The sequence below is a fragment of the Gopherus flavomarginatus genome, chromosome 5, assembly GCF_025201925.1.
Source record: "Gopherus flavomarginatus isolate rGopFla2 chromosome 5, rGopFla2.mat.asm, whole genome shotgun sequence".
Lineage (NCBI taxonomy): Eukaryota > Metazoa > Chordata > Testudines > Testudinidae > Gopherus > Gopherus flavomarginatus.
Genome location: NC_066621.1, coordinates 49,294,372 through 49,313,412, shown reverse-complemented (window position 1 = coordinate 49,313,412; position 19,041 = coordinate 49,294,372). Strand labels below are relative to the sequence as shown.

The window sequence follows — 19,041 nt, the reverse complement described above, 5'->3', positions numbered from 1 at the left end:
AGAAACCCCTATGGAGTTGGGCCCTGAACATATGGTGCTCCTCCTTCCTGTGCAGCAGAATTATACCAGTTGTGCTGCAATCAAGGCCCTATGGAGGAAGGGGCAGGACTAGCCTGAGAACGGAGCACATAGTGATGTAAAAAGGGTTGTGAGCCTGTCCCGTAATTTTCCTTGTGTTGTGTTAATGATTCAAAGCTCAGCCTGAGACTTGTTCTGCCGGTCTGCTGGTCATATAGATTGAGCATGCTCAGTAACATCTGCTGAAGCCACTGCCTTCACTCTTGCCCTCACTTTCAGCAGGTAGGAGTCTTATGCCTTCATTTTCTTTTCTAACAACCCCTGGTACAGCACTGGGTTTAAGAAAGTGCATGAACCACACTGACTCCCAAGTACCTGACTAGAACTTATTATTGGTAGAAAAGACAGTACCAGACTCCAACTTGCATTCCACTTGTGAAGGTTTCTTGTATTGAGTGTTAGCTAACAAATCGTTTGCAGTAGATTTAAAGACAGTGGAACCCTTCAATCTGTCTGACACGAGGCCTGACTTTATTAAAGAGGCACTGGAGCAAAGATGTTTATATACAGTTATCATTATCATTATTATTATTTATAATTGTATTGCAATAGCACCAAAGAGCCTCAGTCATGGACTAGGATCCCATTGTGCAAGGTGCTGTACAAACATATGGTCCCTGCCCCAAAAAGCCTACCATCTTGCCTCCCTTCAATTAGCAGCACCCAATCCCCACCCTTTTGGTCTTTCTCCTTCATTCTTGTGTGCAGGACTAGATTGAATAGGCAGGAATTCTGATATAAGAATTCTACAATGGAGAGCAGTGTGTTGGCATCTCAACATCATGTGACCTTGATGTCTTGCAATCAGAGAGGAAATCAACACACTCCCCAAGCCAAGTGCTTCAAGTAGGGGGAGAGAATGAAGGTACATTCTCTGGCTGTATGCCGCATGAGCATTTCCTTATGCAGCATAATCTCCAGGTAGCTGGATCCACCAGATTTCCTACAGCTTTCTATTCTGTTCAGGCTTGTATGCCATACCTATCACCATGGTATCAGAGCACCTTTACTGCTCTGAACCAAAAGAGCTGAAGCAGGGGTGCTGAAGATCTGCCACAAACACAGTACAAAGTATACAGCCAAAAAATATAAATAATAAATTGTATGGGATGTGCAATTTGAAGAAGGTGTGGCTTTTGAGGTGGTAGATGTATTTTTTTTACCTTGATTATTATTTATATTTAGGCTTGGAGGTATTAGATTTTTATCAGTATATGTTGATTTCATTGTACCTGTGCAGCCCAATGAAAAACATTTCCATCAATAATAATAGATATTTATAGATAGATAAAGTAAGAAAAATGTTGCTTGAGAACTTATAAGAGTGAAAATCCAGTGCTTGTTACAAATGGGCTAACGAATGAATGGTAAAACCAGGTTTGATTTGTTGATCTAAGGATATTTACTGTGAATATTTTGACATGTAATGTTGTCAATTTGTGTTTTAACAATTTAGACATTTTAACTTTTCATATCTTAATGTGTACTGTCATTAAGTTGTCTACCCCACAATAATTTCCCACAACTGTCAAAATTTAACAGATAAAAATCTAAAAAATACTTAAAGATAAATACTGATATTATCTGTCACAATTGTAAAAAATATTGAATTCTGCCAAGCCTATTTATATTGCAGTAACTCCCCCTGATGCACTTTGATGTGACTGCCCCACCCAAGCCTGGATAAAGTGAGGTGGATTGAGTGCAAGGCTAACCACCTAACATCATAAAAACACCAGCCTGGTCATAAAAACAAAACCAGGCTACCATTCTGGCAAAAATGACTGAGAGGAATGGAAAAGACTGGTTTCTGCCTGATGCACCAGAGTTGGCATGGGAAAGATGTTTAAAACAATATAAAAGGTAAAAGTAATATTAGGGGCCCTGGACATGGGCAAGGACCCCATTTTAATAGGCAGTGTATGATAGAAAGATGGTCCCTACCCCGAAAAAGCTTATAAACTAGCTAGCAGGCTTAGTCTCTTCGCTACTGGGTATCAGAGATATTTTTCAAGCCCTTTATGTATGAGAGTATCAAGCAAGTCAAGGACCAAGGTGTGTATATGCATAAGCTGAGTAACCACTGTGTGGTTGTATCACCGTGACCCTTGCTTTCCGCACTCCATGACTTGTGAGTTGTCATATCTGTGATTTTTAAACTATAATAAGCAATTTGGGCCAGGGGACGTGTCTTTGTATGTCTTCTGTGAAGGACCCTACACACTTTTGTACATTGTAGTATAATTAATAATGGAGCCAAAGGAAAGGGTGAGAGAGATCACACAAAGTCAAAACAGAAAAGAAAATGAGAGAGAGAAGAGAAAGAAGAAGAAGAAAGAGACAAGGAAGATAAAGGAGCACACAAGAGACTAGCAAGAGGACAAAGAGAGAAAATGAGGAGCAGATGCTGAGGAAGAAGACAAAGGGAGAGATCACAGTAGGGAGGAGATAAAGGACAGAGGGGAAGAAAATGGGACTTAGAATGAAAGTGAGAAGGGGGAAATTTGGCATTTAAACTTTTATTACAAAATAAATTTAATTTATTATCATTTTAGCTTCTTTAATTACTTTTCAACCTTTTTTTTAATTATGCCCATATGTTGCCAGTAACAAGGTTTTATGACTTTTGTTCTCTCACCTTTCCCTTAGCTTCCATTCATGCTTTAATTACCATATTCACAATGCATTCATCAGATGTCTTGCATAATATTTTTGCACCAGTGCTTCATGGTTGTAGTGATACTTCACTTGGGGAAACAGTAACACCTGTCTCTCCTAACTGAAGGCTACTTGCAGTTCGCTGGGATGCTCACAAGATGGCAAAGCTGAGATTTTTCACAGTGGTTTCAGGGATTCATCAGATAATAGATATGCATAGATTTGGAAAGCGTTTTATTTATTTTAAAGCATTTTGCAGCACACTTTAAAATGATAAAAAATTAAAATGAATAGAATTTGGGTGGAGAAAGTTTATTCCCTCTGAATAAAAAGGAAATTTTTTGCCCAGCAAGAGAGGAAATTTGACTTCAATGAAAAATGATGATAGGAAATCCAGGAAGCTACAATGTTAACCTTTGTACTGCAAATGTATACATGTAAGGGACCAAGAAGTCACAGGAAACTATAAATTAATAATGTCACAATTTTTTTGTTTTTCTTTCTTTTTTGGACAGCAAATTTTGTAGAGGCCAATGACATAGTCTCAAATCCAATCTGTTTGAGATTCCTGTGATAAACCCATGTCTCTTTAATTACAACATCCTGATGTCTCAGAGGATAAGGTAGTTAAGCCAGCAGTGCTTATAATGAATTATTTTTTCCCTTGCTTGCATGGTACAGAAATGTGAATAGTTATTTGGTCTTTTAATTCTCCTTCACCAACCCCCTCAACATGATATATCTATATTAGGATAAGTGTTAATTTTCCTTCTCTGAGGGCAGCTCTACATACATTTTTTGTACCGATTTAACTATATTGGTTTAGAAATTGATATACCATAGTAAAAGCAACTATAGTGTGGACACAGTTATACCAGTATAGAGTGTTCATATCAGTACAGATGATTTCTCTAAAGCAATATTGGTATAAGCATCTTTTTAAACTGATAGCATTAAATCAACACAAAAACTTGTGTTGACTGTTCTATGGAAGTAAATCTTCCCTCCAGGCCTGATGCTAAAGGCTCTTAACTACCAGTAGAATCACTGAGTCCCATTCTTTATTGCCTTGCCCCTTACTGTAGTGCTTTATGCCTCTGCAAAGGCCTACTCAAGGGGCAAGGCAATGGAGAATCAGGTCCATCATGGGAAGGACACTCAGCACCTTCTCAGATCAGGCTTTCCCCACATAAAGTCTGAGTCAATAGGTTTGTTTACAAGTGTGAAGGTCCAGTGAGGTGTTTGGGGCCTGCTGGTCTGTCTAGCAGCCGGTCTTTCTTAAAAGGAATCTGCGTTCCTATCAGGTTACTTAACCTCCATAAGTCTAAATACTGCCTTTTGCTACAGTTTGCAGGGTCCTGGAGGTTATATCTTCCCAGCCATGGGCCAGACTATGAGAGGGACTCTCACTAAGAAACCCTCCTGTGGACCACTTTCCTCCTTTCACAGCTTCCCATAACATGGTCCAGCTTATGGTGACCAGATAGCAAGTGTGAAAAATCAGGATGGGGGTGAGGGGGAATATGAGCCTATATAAGAAAAAGACCCCTACATTGGGACTGTCCCTATAAAATCAGGACATCTGGTCACCCTAGTTCAGCTGCATGCTCCTCCATCTGTGACTTATAGATTGCAGTCTGTTCTTGTCTCTGTGATGTAGTAAGATTTTTTCTCCCTTTGCAGGAATTTGCTCAATTCTTTCCTCCCCTTGCTTGGGGCAGTGTACATAATATCCCTCCATAGGGTGCTTTGTGGGGTTCAAGAGAAGGAATCTTCTCCACAGCTCTTGGGAAGAAAGAGACCAGAAGATGGATTCATACAGCAGTGGATCCACCAGCTATGCCTCTGAAAATCACCCTCACCTCCCAGAGCTGACACAATGGAACCCTTGTGAAGCAGAGCTCCGTGGCATGCCTGGGACATGAATCCAGCCTCCTCATCCCCCTTATGTAGACTCCTGGCAGCCTGCCTGTCATAACTCTCCTACTCAGATCTGAACCTTAGAGTTCAGAACATGATAAGCTAGCATGAGACCTCCAAAGCTTAATTACCAGCTTAGATCTGATATCGCTGCCACCAGCCAGAAGATTAGAGTGTCTGGCTCACTCTGGTCTCCCCAAAACCATCCCTGGGGGACCCCAAGACTCAGATTCCTTGAGTCTCACAACAAAGGGGAACAAACCATTTCCCTTCCCGCTCCTCTCCTCCAGGTGTTCCCTCCCTGGGTTCCTGGAGAGATATACAGATTCAAGCTCTGTGAATCTAAACAAAGGGATTCCACCCTCTTTACCTCCTCCCAGATTTCTCCGCCCTGGGGACCCTAGGATACTCCCTGCTTCAAGTCCTTGAAACACAAGTACCGAGAGATCTAATCTCTCTCCCCCCTCACCCAGAGGGTATGCAAAGTCAGGCTTAGTAAATCTAACACAAAGAGATTTTCCCCCCTCCCTTCGTTTCTTAGCCTTAACCAGTGAAAAACACTCAAACAGGTCTTAAAAAGAAAGCTTTATATAAAAAGAATGAAAAAAGCACATAAAAGGGTCTCTGTATCAGGTGACAATATACAGGGTCAATTGCTTAAAAGAAAAATGAATAAACAGCCTTATCCAAAAAGAATACACTCCAGCAACTACACACATGTAAATACAAAAAAAAAAAAACACAATATAAACCTATTGTCTTACTATCCTTGTACTTACAACTTGGAAACAGAAGATTAGAAAGCCTGGAGATTCCTGTGGTCACTCTCAGAGCCGAGAAAGAGAACAGACCAAGAACAAAGGACTCACACCCAAAACTTCCCTCCACCCAGATTTGAAAAAGTCTTGTTTCCTGATTGGTCCTCTGGTCAGGTGTTGTTTGTTACCCCTTTCCAGGTGAAAGAGACATTAACCCTTAGCTATCTGTTTATGACACTGCCCCTCTGTAAACCAGAACCCTGCCTGTATCACTGTTACTCCCAGTGGAAAGGCCTGTCCCCACCTTCAAGCAAGCTAAAATGGGAAGGGACATTTCAGAATCCTCTAGACTGCACTGCAAGCTGGAGACACTCACCCCTTCCTCTCCCTTCAGAGAGTTCTAACTGGCCCCCAAACGCCATTCTGCCTCTGATGAACCTTCTGAAGGTGCAGCAACTTCACATCACACTAGCAAAGGAGGTGGTTACTTGTGGGAGAGCACTGCTTCCCCAATTCAAGCTGGTTTCAATATATTAAAGCACTGTCTCAGCACTACTGGATTATGGGCTGAGCAAATCAGAATTTGCCAATCACAGACTCAGGTTTATTATTTTAGGATGGCAAGGACACTATGACACCATTGACACAGCTGCCAAGAAGAAGTAGACCAAAATATCTGCTACTGAACTTAACGTCCTCTATATTTTATATGCGGGGAACAAGACGTGCTTAAATTCTAGTTCAGATCAATATTGTCTCATTGTTTCCTGGTGTCCCATCATCTGTCTGAAGCTGTGGTATATTGAAAACTGTGTTAAAACTGCAGGCTATCCCTTTAAGGGTTTTCTGGTCCTGCTTGCCTGCTAGGGGGCTCTGTAGGGAATAGTGTGATCTGGGATTTCAGCAGTCAGTTGGCTGAGAACCAGTTTAGAGTAAGGTGGGGTGTACCTATGGTGACCAGACATCCCAATATTATCGGGACCGTCCCAATATTAGGGGCTTTGTCTTATATATACAACTATACTTCCCCCTCACACACACACTTTGAAAAAAAGTGTCCCGATTTTTCACACTTGCTACCTGGTCACTTTAGTTGTATCTCTCTGTTTTAGGGAGCGACTGTCTTTTCCTCTCTGTGGCTTTAGTTCTTGTGTGTTAAGGTTCTGGATTTTAAGAAATAAAGGAGTGTTACAGGGATTGGCAAACTTTGGCCCGCGGCCCGCCAGGGTAAGCCCCCTGGGATCACAGAACCCACTGGCTGCGGTTTGCCATTCCAGGCCAATGGGAGCTGTGGGAAGTGGAGGCCAGCACAACCCCAGTCCACGCCGCTTCCCGCAGCCCCCAAAGGTCTTACACTTAGATTGTGAGCTGTTTGGGGCTGGCGGTTGTCTTTGTTTATACAGCACCTAGCACAATGGGGTCCTGGTCCATGATTATGGCTCCGAATCATACTAATAACAAAGGAAGGAGGCAGGATTTCATCCTTAATTATTGCATTACTACTATGCTCTATGAGATAGGAAAGACTTCTCTGATGTATCCTACTCTATGTAAGGAAGATTTGCATTCCTATTTTATAGCCACAATTTGGGGTTCTGCTGCAGTCCCTTTATGCTGGTTCTGCAGTCATAGCGGGGTTGCAAAGCTGGTAGATCATCCAAACAGGGAATATCCCTTGCCTAAGGAGGAGTTCCCTGGTGACATAGGGCTGGTAAAACAACTCTGCACTGCATCTTCTTTGCAGCCTCTGGTGTAGGGATATGTTGTTGGTGTGGCCAGAAGTGGACAGGGGCATTCTGGAAGTGTTATGGCCAGAATGTATTGGCTAGCTGGGGGCTGTTGAATGGTAATCTCCCATTTTTACAGAAAAAATCACAAAATATTAAGTTTAAGATAGGTTTGCTTTCCCCTTGGAAACCTTCTCCGGTAGCTTGTCATTATGATGGGGTTTTCTTGCAATGGGAGAAACTTTACAGCTCACTTTTTTATGTTTTAAAGCCTTCCATCCCCTGCTAGGTGAAATTCCTGTATTTATTACCGTTACCATTTTAATGAGCTGAAGTTTTGCATTACTTTGGTACAAATGCATCAAATGAGCTAATAAGCATACTCAGATTTAATCTTTTGTACCTCTTCAGCAGGAAAAACACAGTAAATAAATGAATAACTTTGATCTGAAATGTTGGAAATTACATTAAATGTTATTAGGACACAAATTAACCCCAGAGAGGAAATAAATAAAACTCATGTCACGTTTAAATATTTTTAAATTGATGTACATTTTTCTTACATAATTTCTTTGTCAAAGGCATAGTAACAACACACACGCACACTTTGTTAAAGTAATATCTCAGAGTATTCACATCATGGCAAGCGCACACAAGAAATAATCACAAAGGTATAAAGAATTATGCATGCTGGGAGTGCTTGTAGAAAATTCCAACAAATATATCTCACAGCCAACAGCCAGTTTCTGACCTCCATGAATTGGATGTCCCTCCGTTGACTAGGGTGACTAGAGAGCAAGTGTGAAAAATTGGGACAGAGGGTTGGGGGGCATTAGGTGCCTATACAAGAAAAAGCGCCCAAAATTGGGACTGTCCCTATAAAATTGGGATATCTGGTCACCCTACTGTTGACTACAGTGGAGCAACTCCTAATTTACAGAAATCAGAATCTGGCCCCATGAAACAAAAATAAATAACTGTGGGTTTGTCCATCATGACCAGAACTGAGAATGAACATGCTTGAGAGATGATCATAGAATATCAGGGTTGGAAGGAGGTCATCTAGTTCAACCCACTGCTCAAAGCAGGGCCCATCTCCTGACAGATTTTTACCCTAGCTCCCTAAATGGCCCTCTCAAGGATTGAACACATAACTGTAGGTTTAGCAGGTCAATGCTCAAACCACTGAGCTATCCCTGTTGCTAGCAATTCAGCAGCAGGTCCTTCACTCCCTCTCTTCCTCTTCGGCAGTGCCAAAGACCCGGACATGCTGCCCCTTTCCATTGGCCACCCCAAGCACCTGCTTCTTTTGCTGGTACCTGGAGCCAGCCCTGATTGGAGGAAACGCCTTATCTAGCAGAATCCAGGGGTGGCCCCTCTCACAGCCTTTCTACATAGGGAATGTAGCCAGAGGCAAGAAGGTGTTGCTTTATGTGCTTATACCCTAACAATCCCTGGCTCCAGGATCAGCCATTTGGGAAACTGGTAGAATGCCATAGGAGTGGCTCAGTGCCACTGATCACAGGTTCAGGGGATAGCAAAACTACCTTTGTACAGAGCTGATAGAAGTTGCACCATGGTACACAAAGACCAGATCCAAGAAACTGTGGCTGGATAGTGTTCTTAGGCCAAATTCATCTTTGGTGTAAGTCAGATGAATTGCATTGGAGTGAATTTGGCCACCTTTGTTTAAATCTAAATCATGCTTTTTCTACCTCATTCCTCGTTGTAAAGGCAGGCAGATACACAAAGCTTTTTATTTTTAATCCATGTGAATGTTCAGTGCTATTGTTTGTTGATGATAGATGCTCTCTTTTTATGGTGCAGTCATAGGGAAAGGTTGCTTTGCTTCATTTATGATCCCATAGCCTGAAATGAATTCTAGTTCTAGCAGAGGAACAGTTTGTAAATATACCAGAGAGCCTGCTAGCCTCTGTCATCAGCTAGCTTCTTAACTTGCATCTGGTGTCAGCTGTATTATCTTCCCAACACCCCACACTCGCATTTCAGTTATGTCCCATCATGTCCATTTTCTGAGCTAGTAAGACAAGAGCAAGAAGTTGAGGCCTCTCCTCCTCCATACAAGTGCTATGACTGAGCTGAAAAAAAATCTGTTATATATTTGGAATGCTCTCAATTGCACTGTTCTATTTCCAGCTGTTGGAATCTGCACTAGAATTTTAATTAATGACTAAATTCATGCAGCAGATTTGAACAGCAGGAAACAGCTATGTTATTTAAATAGGCTTTGCAATGATCAGATTGTTTCTCCCAGAACAGCACGCAAATGAATACTGAAGCTGTTTGTTCTTCTGAAAAGACTGGAATTGCATAATAGGTTGGAAGAGGTCAAACACTGAACATTCAAAAAATCACTAAAACTGAGCTAGCTACCATAAGTGGTGGCACAGCTGGTATGAGGGCACAGGTGGTTTCTTAACCAAGAGCCAGATCACCCCCACCTGCAGAATATCAGGGAGGAATATTCTGTCAGCTTCCCCATGCAGAGTTTCTAAGAGATGGTTCTATGATTGAGTGGATGGAAATTTGCTGAATGGACAGACAGTTTGGACTCTGGAAACTGTGGCCCCTTGAGATCTGCACACTGGTGGTGTCTGTCAGGTGGTCCTATGCCTCCACACTACCTTATGAACCCCTATTGCTCTGATCCACTCCTTTGCCAGCACAGCTTCAGATAGGCCATGATGACAGAACTTCCACCATTGATTGCTGCCCCAGGACACCCTCAAAAAGGACATTTTCTCGGGGAGAGGGAATCTGTGGAAATGCTAACAGCATAACTTGGGAGGTGATATTTCTGTGAGGCACTGTGGTGACATTTTGTTGCCATATGATAGGGCTATTCCACTGCTATGTCACCACATAGTATCAAGTTGCTGTATTCAACACAGTGGTGATATTTCAGCACAAGGTGACAGTGAGGATGTTCTCCCACCACATATCCTTGCTGCATTACAATTCTGTTTCAGTGCAGTGTTTAGCTGCCATGATGTTGTGCCACATTATAATGTGCTGGAGACATCTTAATACCCTGTTGCTGTGATGCTTCACATTTCAGCACAAAGTGATGGTGATGTTTCCTCATCCCATTGCTGTGCTGTGGCCTCACAAGGCTGTTTCAGTGCAGTGTAATAGAGATATCTTATTGCCCTGTCACAGTGGTGTGTTGCCATGATCATTTGGTGCAAGATGACAGTAATGTGGCCAGTCTTCACATTGTCATGCTATGTAACAATGGTATTTCAGTGCCAAGTTTCATTGCTATGCTGCTGCATCACATCGTAATCATGTTTCAGTGCAATGTGAGGCTGGTGTTTCATTATCCCATCATTGCACCATGTTTTGATGATGTTTCAACACAAGGCAATGGAGACATTTTACTCTCATTTCACCATGCTACATCCTGATGGGGTTTCAATGTAATGCAATGACTATGTTTCACCTCCATTTTGTAGCAGTGCATCACAGTGAGCTTTTGGCACAACAGAATGGTAATGACAATCCCTCCTGCCAGGGGAATGTGGTGTCATGCTTTTTCTGCACAATGTGATGGTGATGTACTATATTGTTGCACTGCATCACAATGATTTTTCTGTGCAAGTTCATAGTGACACTTCACTGCCACATTGTTCCACTATCTCCCAATTATATTTTGGTCTGAGGCAGTGGTGTTTTGCTGCTACATTGACATGCCACTTCATAATGGCGTTTCAGCAAACTGTGATGATGATGTTTCACTGTCAAATTGTTATGATGTTTTAGTGCAAAGTGACAGTGATGATGTTTTGGTGCCATGTCATCACCTCCTCACAATGCTATTTCAGTGCAAGGTGATGGTGGTAATGTTTTACTCACACATTGCCATGTCATAGCCCAGTGAATTCAAGCACCATGTCATTATGATGTATCGCAGCAGTGTTCTGGCCCAATGCTACCTTAGATTAGGATGATGGTGTTTCAGTGCAGGGCAGGGGCTTCTTAGTAAGTCGTGTCTTATAGTGGCTCATAGTCGCTGGGTGTGTGGGCTCTTTGGAAAGGGCTGTCTTGCCGCAGGGTGGCTGTCTGAAATTGAGGTATCTTGGGGTGGAACAGTGGTGTCTCAATAAGGGACAAAGGCATTTCAAGGTTGGGCAGTGTTGTCTTGGCATTCAGTGGCAGTGTCTGTGTAGCATAATGGACATTTTGGTATGTGGTACATCAGAGGTGATCTGGAACAGAAGCATCATATACAGAATGTCGGATTGTCCTGGGTGAGGCTGTCTCATTGTGAGGCAGCCAGTGATGTCTTAGCAAGGCGTGGGAGTTTCTCTGTGCAGTGTGGCGGTTCCTTAGGGCAAGGAAATGGCCATTTTGGCATGGAAGGATGGAATCTCAATATGGGGCGTTTCAGGACACTGATGTCTCTGGGTAGGGCTGTCTTGGGATGGAGGAAGGCTTTCATTGCAAAGGTACCTCAGCATAGTGGCATTTTGACAGGGGGCAATGGCCTTTTTGGTGGGGCAGCTCCAGGCATCAGCATGCCAAGCGCGTGCTTCGGCAGACCTCCGGCAGGCGTGTCACTGGACCAGCGGACCCAAAGGCAGCCTGCCTGCCTGCTTGGGGCAGCAAAATGCCTGGAACCACCCCTGTGGGGGATGGTAGGGTCTTGGTGCAATAACACACCTGCACAGAGGCCATTTTGCTGAAGGGTACTGGTGGCTCAGCATGGAGGTTGTTTTGATGGGTGCAGGGATAGTGGCTGTTTTGGTATTGGGATCTTTTTGGTGAAATGTGGTGACATCTGGGTGAAGTAGTGTCTCACGGTGGGGCAGTGAGGTTCCTGCCTGGAAAGTCTTGCCAAATGCCAATTAGTGAAAATTGCCAGATGGACCTTGAAAATTGCTAGATGGCACAAAAAATTGCTAAACTCCAGGCATTCTATATTGTCAGTGTCTGGAAAACTGTATGATTGTTTTCTTTTGGCCACCAATGGGTCCATATGGTCCCCATGTCCAAAGATGCCATATTTTGTCCAAAGCTTGCACTATAGGCAAGAATATTATGGGCTCTAGAATCATTACAGCTCTTTGAACACATATTTTCCAAATGGTTGGGGTTGAATTAAACTGATTTACTGATGGGTTTCATGTGATTTTTAAAGAACATGAATATTAAATATAGTAAGTGTTTAACAACAGATGTATGATGAGAATATATTTTTCAAAGTGGGGAGGGATTCATAATTCAAATCTTTCCACAAAATGTTCCAAAAGAATAGGTTATGGGGAAAATATTACATAATTAAAAATCCTGTTTTTGCAAGTGTGTGGGATGAATTTATTTTATATCACTGTGAGAAGAACTTTTTGGAAAAGTATGTCCCCTTTTTTGGTTTGGCCTAGACATTTGCTGTATTTTAATTTTTAAGAAAAAAATGTAATTTAGTAATATCTTAAGTTGTCTCATTTTTAGAAAAAAAAACTTCCTCAAAAAATCAAATACTTCTGTTTACCTACAATTGTATTCTGTTACTTCTTGCACATCAGTATCTGATTAAAGATATTTCAATGGTACAGAAAAAAAGTTCTATTTTCAGTTTATTGTCCTGTTTTAGATGTAGGACAGCAAATTAAGTACAATTCATACAAACAGACTAGGCACAATAAGAGACTCAGCAAACAAATACAACCTTCGTTAGACAGCTGACAACAAAACATTTTATGCCAATAACACTCAATAATCCTTATATTTAACAAACCATGAGTTAAGGCTCAGTATATTACACGTAAGTGTGGAAAATTCACCAGGTATAAAAAAGAATTGTGTTGTTGTAGGAAGGAGTCTGACTATGTAAGAAAACAATTGCTCGTTTGCTTTAAAAAATGTGTAAGCAGAGTCAGGATAAGCTCTACCCTGACATCTGGTGGAAAGAATGTGAGAGAGTGTATTTGCATAGGCACGCCCACCCTATCCCAGACTGCCAAGCTGTGGGACTGCTTGGTGACAAATTGCTCACCCTCAGTTGGGTGGTACTGGCTAGACATGGGATATGGGTTCCAAAACCCAGAGAATTGAGAGAGAGGCTGGGGACAGGTATCTGTGCCTGGTGGTGCAGTCTCTTTGTGGAGCCAGAAGCACCAGTTGCACCCCCTCCTCTCTCCACTGTAGAATGTCAGAGTTGACTTTTATTATTCCCTCAAGAATCTAAATACAGGTTACTGAGCTGAACGCACTTTGGGCTAATGGTGCACTAGCACTGGGGCTCCCCCACTAAGAGCTGAGATCACTAAGAGTTGAAATCACAAAAAAGCTGAAATGACTGAGCTGAGAGCACTGAGTACTGTGCTAACTAGTGGGGGAGCCTGAAGATATGCTGTGGAACAGAGCAGCTGGTGGAGTGGAGCAGTTGCGGGGACGGCTGGAGCGGATCACGGGACAGCTGGTGGCAGCAGAGCGGCTGGCAGAGCGGAGTAGCTGTGGGACGGGTGGAGCGGCCCACAGAGTGAGCGGAGCCGAGCAGTTTTGCAGAGCAGCTCATGGAGCAGAGCAGCTGGTGGAGCGGAGCAGTTCCTGAGGACGGCTGGAGGAGCAGAGTGGAGCAGCTGGTAAAGCGGAGCAGTTCGTGGAGAAGGCGGAAGCAGAACCCACGGAGAGGCAGGGCAGTTGGCCCTGGACCACGTAAGGTGCCCCTTTCTACCCAGGCTGGGGGGAGGGACCTCTACAGATAGACTCTCGAACTCTGGGGTGGCATTGACCAGAGACTTTTGGGTTGTTGGACTTTGGGGTGATTGGACTTAAAACCCTAAGCGGAAAAAGGACAGTGCCAAACGTACTTGGAGGTGGGTTTTTGTTTATGGTTTGTGTTATAACCCTGTTTGTGGTGTTTCTCCAGTGGGATGCCGCATTGATTCCTTCCTTTATTAAAAAAGATTTTGCTACACTCAGACTCCGTGCTTGCGAGAGGGGAAGTATTGCCTCCTAGAGGCGCCCAGGGGGGTGTGGTATGTGAGTGTCCCAGGTCACTGGGTGGGGGCTCGAGCCGGTTATGCATTGTGTTACTGAAACGGAACCCCTGGATACTGAACCCGGCCCTTGTTGCTGCCAACTAGAGGGGCAGAAGGGTTACAAATGTATTAAAGTAATCAGCTGTTATCTTCGTGTGTTTTAAAAATTCAATAAATTAAGTCTTGGAAAAAGTAAGAAAGACCAGATTTACTCCAGCAAAAGAGACCCTGTGAAAACTGCACACAGGACGCCCACATCACAGCATACACATAAACGTTCCTCACACTACACACAAGCAGGTATCTCAACACACATGCACCTACATCACAGTGCACACATCCAGGCCCATATTTCACTCCATCATTAGGACTATGAACAGCCCCCAGCTTTCAATAAAAAGTCGCAGTTTAGCGACCAAAACAGTCGCTACGTGAAGCAACACAAACGCTCCATTGACAACAGGGGCTGAATCCCTGCACCCCAGCCTCGTGCCACAAGTCCAGCAGAGGCACAGCCAGCACCTTCCCCTCGGCGCACCGCTAATGCACAGCGCCTCCTGCTGGAGCACAGTCCCCTCTGGGCCGGCGGGTTCTGCGCCCTCCTCCCGCAAAGGACGGTGGGGGGGGACGGAAATCCCATTGCACAGGCGCAGTACAGCAGTTCATGTCACATGCGGATCCGCTGACCAAGCTGCCGCGTAGATCGAGCTGAGTTGCGCATGCGTGTTACCCTGTGGGGAAGGGGGAAATGAAGGCGCGAACACCCTTGCCGCATGCGCAAGGCAGGAGACCAAAGGTGGTGGGGTCAGTGACAACCCGCCGGACAGCGCATGCGTGTTACTTGCATAGCGGGTCGCTTTTGGAAGCGGCCGAAGGGGGCGGGGTTTGGAGCGGGAAATCCGTTGCACCACGCGTGCGCAGTGCCGGGTTAGCGGGGCGGGGCTCGGCTTGTGCTCAGCTGACGCCGGAGCCTTGGGTTGAGAGGGTCGGTTAACGGCGGCAGCGGCCTATTCGGGCGGAAAGCGGGTCCCCGCCATGGCGACCACCGTCAGCACCCAGCGGGGCCCGGTGAGTAACCGCCACCCAGGGCCGGGGGCGAGGGTGTCTCCCCGTTCTGGGCCCAGGGGCAGGGTGTCTTCCCGCTCCCCCGGTCTCTGTGGGCAGGGGACCTGCCCTGGCTCCGCTCTCCGTCCCCTCTCACTAGGGGCCCGGGTCCCAGGGGCCGGGCGTCTGACCTCTCGCCGTAGCCCACGCTGCCCGTGGGCCTTGGGGGGGCATTCATTCCCTAGTGTCCGGGGCCAAGGGGGGTGCGGCAGGACGATCTGTGGCTCCCCATTAGGGTGACCAGACGGTAAATGTGAAAAATCGGGACGGCGGGTGGAGGTAGGGGGTAATAGGAGCCTATATAAGAAAACCCCCAAAATTGGGGCATCTGGTCACCCTACTCCACATTGCCATCACCCATGGGGGGGGGAGAGTCTGCCCCTTCTTCCCACCTTGAGAAGGGCTTTTAAGGACGAGGGTCTCTGTGCCCATCATCCACTCCCCAAGTGGCACAATAGGGATGGGAGACTCTGCCTCTTCCCTCAGCATAGTCCATTAGGTGGAGGAGGCAAAAGAGTGACCTTTGGGGAGTCAGAGGGAGCACGGAGTGGTGTACGGGGTCTGCCCTGCTCGCCTCCCTGAGAAACCTGCTGCTGGGAAGTGAGATGTTAGGGGGCAGCTGTCTGTCTGTGCTGTTTAGGGTTAACACCTGAAGGGTGTGTGTGGAGCGGGGGGCAGGGGTAGGTGAAACTTCAATCAGAAGTTGTATGGTGATGAGCCAGTTTCCTTATGCGCTGCCGTGTCATACTGGATTTGATTTGAAACATCTCCTAGGTGTGTGCACAGGTGACACATTGACATGGGTCACTGTCTACTGCTGCCAGTGGGCTCTCCTCACCGCTGCTAGATGCCCTATGACACATCTGATGTAACATGTGCCTTAGTTGTGCACCCCATTCTTGCACTTTGTGTTCAGTGGCGGCACAGGCTAATGTGGGGAAGACCTGTTTTTGAAATTTTATTTTTAATTGAGGATTTAAAATGACTTGACTTAACCAAAATATACAGAGACCAAACAGAACAATGAATCTGTGTAAGAGATGCTGAGAGACAAGAAGACTGAGTCATTCCATTAAATTGCTGTACTGTACTTAAAGAGCTATAGCTGCCTTTCTCATCTGATGACAATATCCTTTGAGCATCTCCCTAGCTCGCTCTTGAATCATCCCATTTCTATTAGCTCTTTCTGAGTGGTCTTCTTTATATAGTGGGTTTTAGTAATTCTATTTTGTTGGTGAGAACTAAAATCTTTATGTGGAGTTTTCTTTTTTTTAATCTTGATTCTTTTGGTTAGGGACCTATGCACCACCAGTTATTATGAAATTCAGTTTTATCTCCTTAGGTTACAGATGTCCTCTTACTAGTTAAAGGTATCTCAATTTGACATTTTGAATGTCTTTTCTCTGCAGCTCTTATAGACTGGTTTTTTTGGGGAAGGAGATTGAAGTTGGGGAAAGACAGATACATTAAGCTTTCTGCTGTTACTTGGTGTTATCACCAAGTCATTTTTAAATGAAATGATCCTTTAAAGTTTTTGATGTGCAAAGAGGTGAAATTGCAATGGTACTTCCAAAATAGTAAATGACAGCGTTTAACAGTTTTTTAGAAGAGAGATTTTGTTAATAGTTATGATGCCAAGAACTACTCAATGTTTTGTACAAAGCTTGTTCGCTTAATAGAAAATGGTATTAATCTCCAGTTATTAACTGGCTGAAATTTAGAAGGTGGCTTAAAATATAAAACATGTTTAGTCAATGTTTGCTATTTGCTGATATCTAGCGTTCATTTGTCAATCTAGAAGTTATTTCATATCTACCTATATTCTTGATATTTAATGTTTACATTAATGTGAGCAATGTATAACATAGCATTTGTCTGTCATATTTCAGATGATTTTAACGAGAAATTATACTGATAATGTCCCAGTAAATTATCTGTAATTCAGTGCTATGTATGGATTTAGGCTCTTCTGTACATATCTTTAACACAGTGTTGTGATTTTTGCCTCACTTATGTAAAACTTTGTTTTACTATCACTTTTTATTGGTAAATGTGAGAACCCCTGGTAAGGGCCCATGCCTTCCCTCCCCAGTTTTAACATTTGGGGTTTAGCCCTGTAATGTAATCCTCATCTCTTCAGAAAAATGACTTGCAATATAGAATTAAGTAGTCTCGGACTCCTAGGGATACCATGTAGCTGGAATACATAATTCCCCTTTTTTGATCCTCTTTCCACAGCAAAAGATGCAATTTCTGTATTTCTCAACCTGTAGATTGGAAGGCGTACAGCTTTTTCCAAAACTGTACTGCAAGTAAGTAACCACTAAAGGGTGCTAAAGCATTAAACATTAGGTTCCATCCACCCCTATGCTGTGGAGAATGTGACCTTTGTGGTGGTATTAGTTTACCCAAGCAGGAAGAGTTCCAAGGTTCTCAAGTGTGGGTGCCTGGCAGCATATAATAGAATTGAATATGCTGCCTGCTGACACCAGTCTTTTATGTCCATGCTTCCCAATTTGTAGCTTTCATTTGTACATATTAAGTTACAATCCCTGTCAATTAGTTTATCAATGATTAAAAACTGAAGTTCCTTTTGACAGTAAGTGGCAAGTGTTCAGGTAGAATATTCCTGGCTCTTTTCATACCCTGGTGTCTTGACCAATATTCTTCCTTTCACAACAACATAGGTTCTAATATGTGAATTATGGCTGATTTTTTTTTTTAATGGCAGCTGTAGTTTTTTGTAGCTACTGTATGATCAGTATCTTTAACATGTGCGGTTGATGTGAAAGGTGCTACTAAAAAAATTCTGTTCTAGCTAAATCTCTGAGATTAAAATATGAAATTCACGATTCCTTAAACTGCTCCTTTTTGCAGTCAATTTTGTGTAAATTGGCAAACAACTTGATAAGATACGACATCTTCCAGCTATTTTATCATTCAGAACTCTCTTGCTAAAGAGGTGCTGCTCTTTCTGGATATAAATTAACATTTGACTTGCCATCCTCTTATCATGCTCTTACTGGAGTGTATGAGGAATCCCTAATTTAACTGTAATGCAGAGGGATGTACTTGGACCTGAAATGCCAGTGTACAGTGATGGCAAATGTCATTTTAGATATCCTACTGCTGCTTGGTCAAAGATCAAGCTTTGAATTCTGCAGTAAATTCAAATCTCAAAATTTCTAGCTAGAAATGAGTGGAAGCTTACAATTCCTCCATGCACTTAATATTTTTCATACAAATATGGTTGAAGCTGTAAATGTTACATGCCTTTGAGACAGTTGTGATATGGTGGTGGTCTCTGTGGTACACTGTCACAGAAAATGTGCAAAGTGATGTAGATGTTACTGAGTGCTCACATACTGAAGAAAAATGCTTTCAGAAAGCTATCCTGATTCGCTCAAAAGATTTCTGATACATCCAAAAGCATTGTCTGTTAAGCAGAAAAAACTTCAGAGGAAAGGAAGAAGGTTCATTGATGTGTGTGATGTAGAAGAATTCAGAACTTGTCAGTGCAATCAGTACTTAAATTCTCAGCATAAGCAATTTCCCCATCCTCAACCTCTTCACACAAACAGAGACACTGAGGCGATGTCTATACTAGAAACTTCAAAGCGCTGCTGTGGCTCTCCCAGCGCTCCTGTTAATCCTCCTCCACAAGGGGAATTGTTCCAAGCCCTGGGAGCTTGCAATGCTCAGGGATTGTCCACACTAGTGCTTTAAAGTGCTCAAACTTGCTACATTCAGAGGGTGATTTTTCACATCCTTGAGCCAGCAAGTTAAGAGTGC

At 43.5% G+C, this 19,041-nt stretch overlaps 1 protein-coding gene across 4 annotated transcripts in view; it reads left to right on the top strand.

Annotated features, from left to right (window-relative positions):
* Positions 1-15,073: 15,073 nt before the first annotated feature.
* TOLLIP (toll interacting protein) overlaps positions 15,074-19,041 on the top strand; it is a 53,638-nt gene continuing 49,670 nt past the window's right edge. For all 4 annotated transcript variants that reach the window (XR_007774504.1, XM_050953761.1, XM_050953760.1 and 1 more), the window contains exon 1: positions 15,074-15,213. Coding sequence is in view for 3 of the 4 variants with exons in the window: in XM_050953761.1 (XP_050809718.1) it covers positions 15,181-15,213 (33 nt within the window). In the remaining variant the exon portion in view is untranslated. The remainder of the gene's footprint in view (positions 15,214-19,041) is intronic.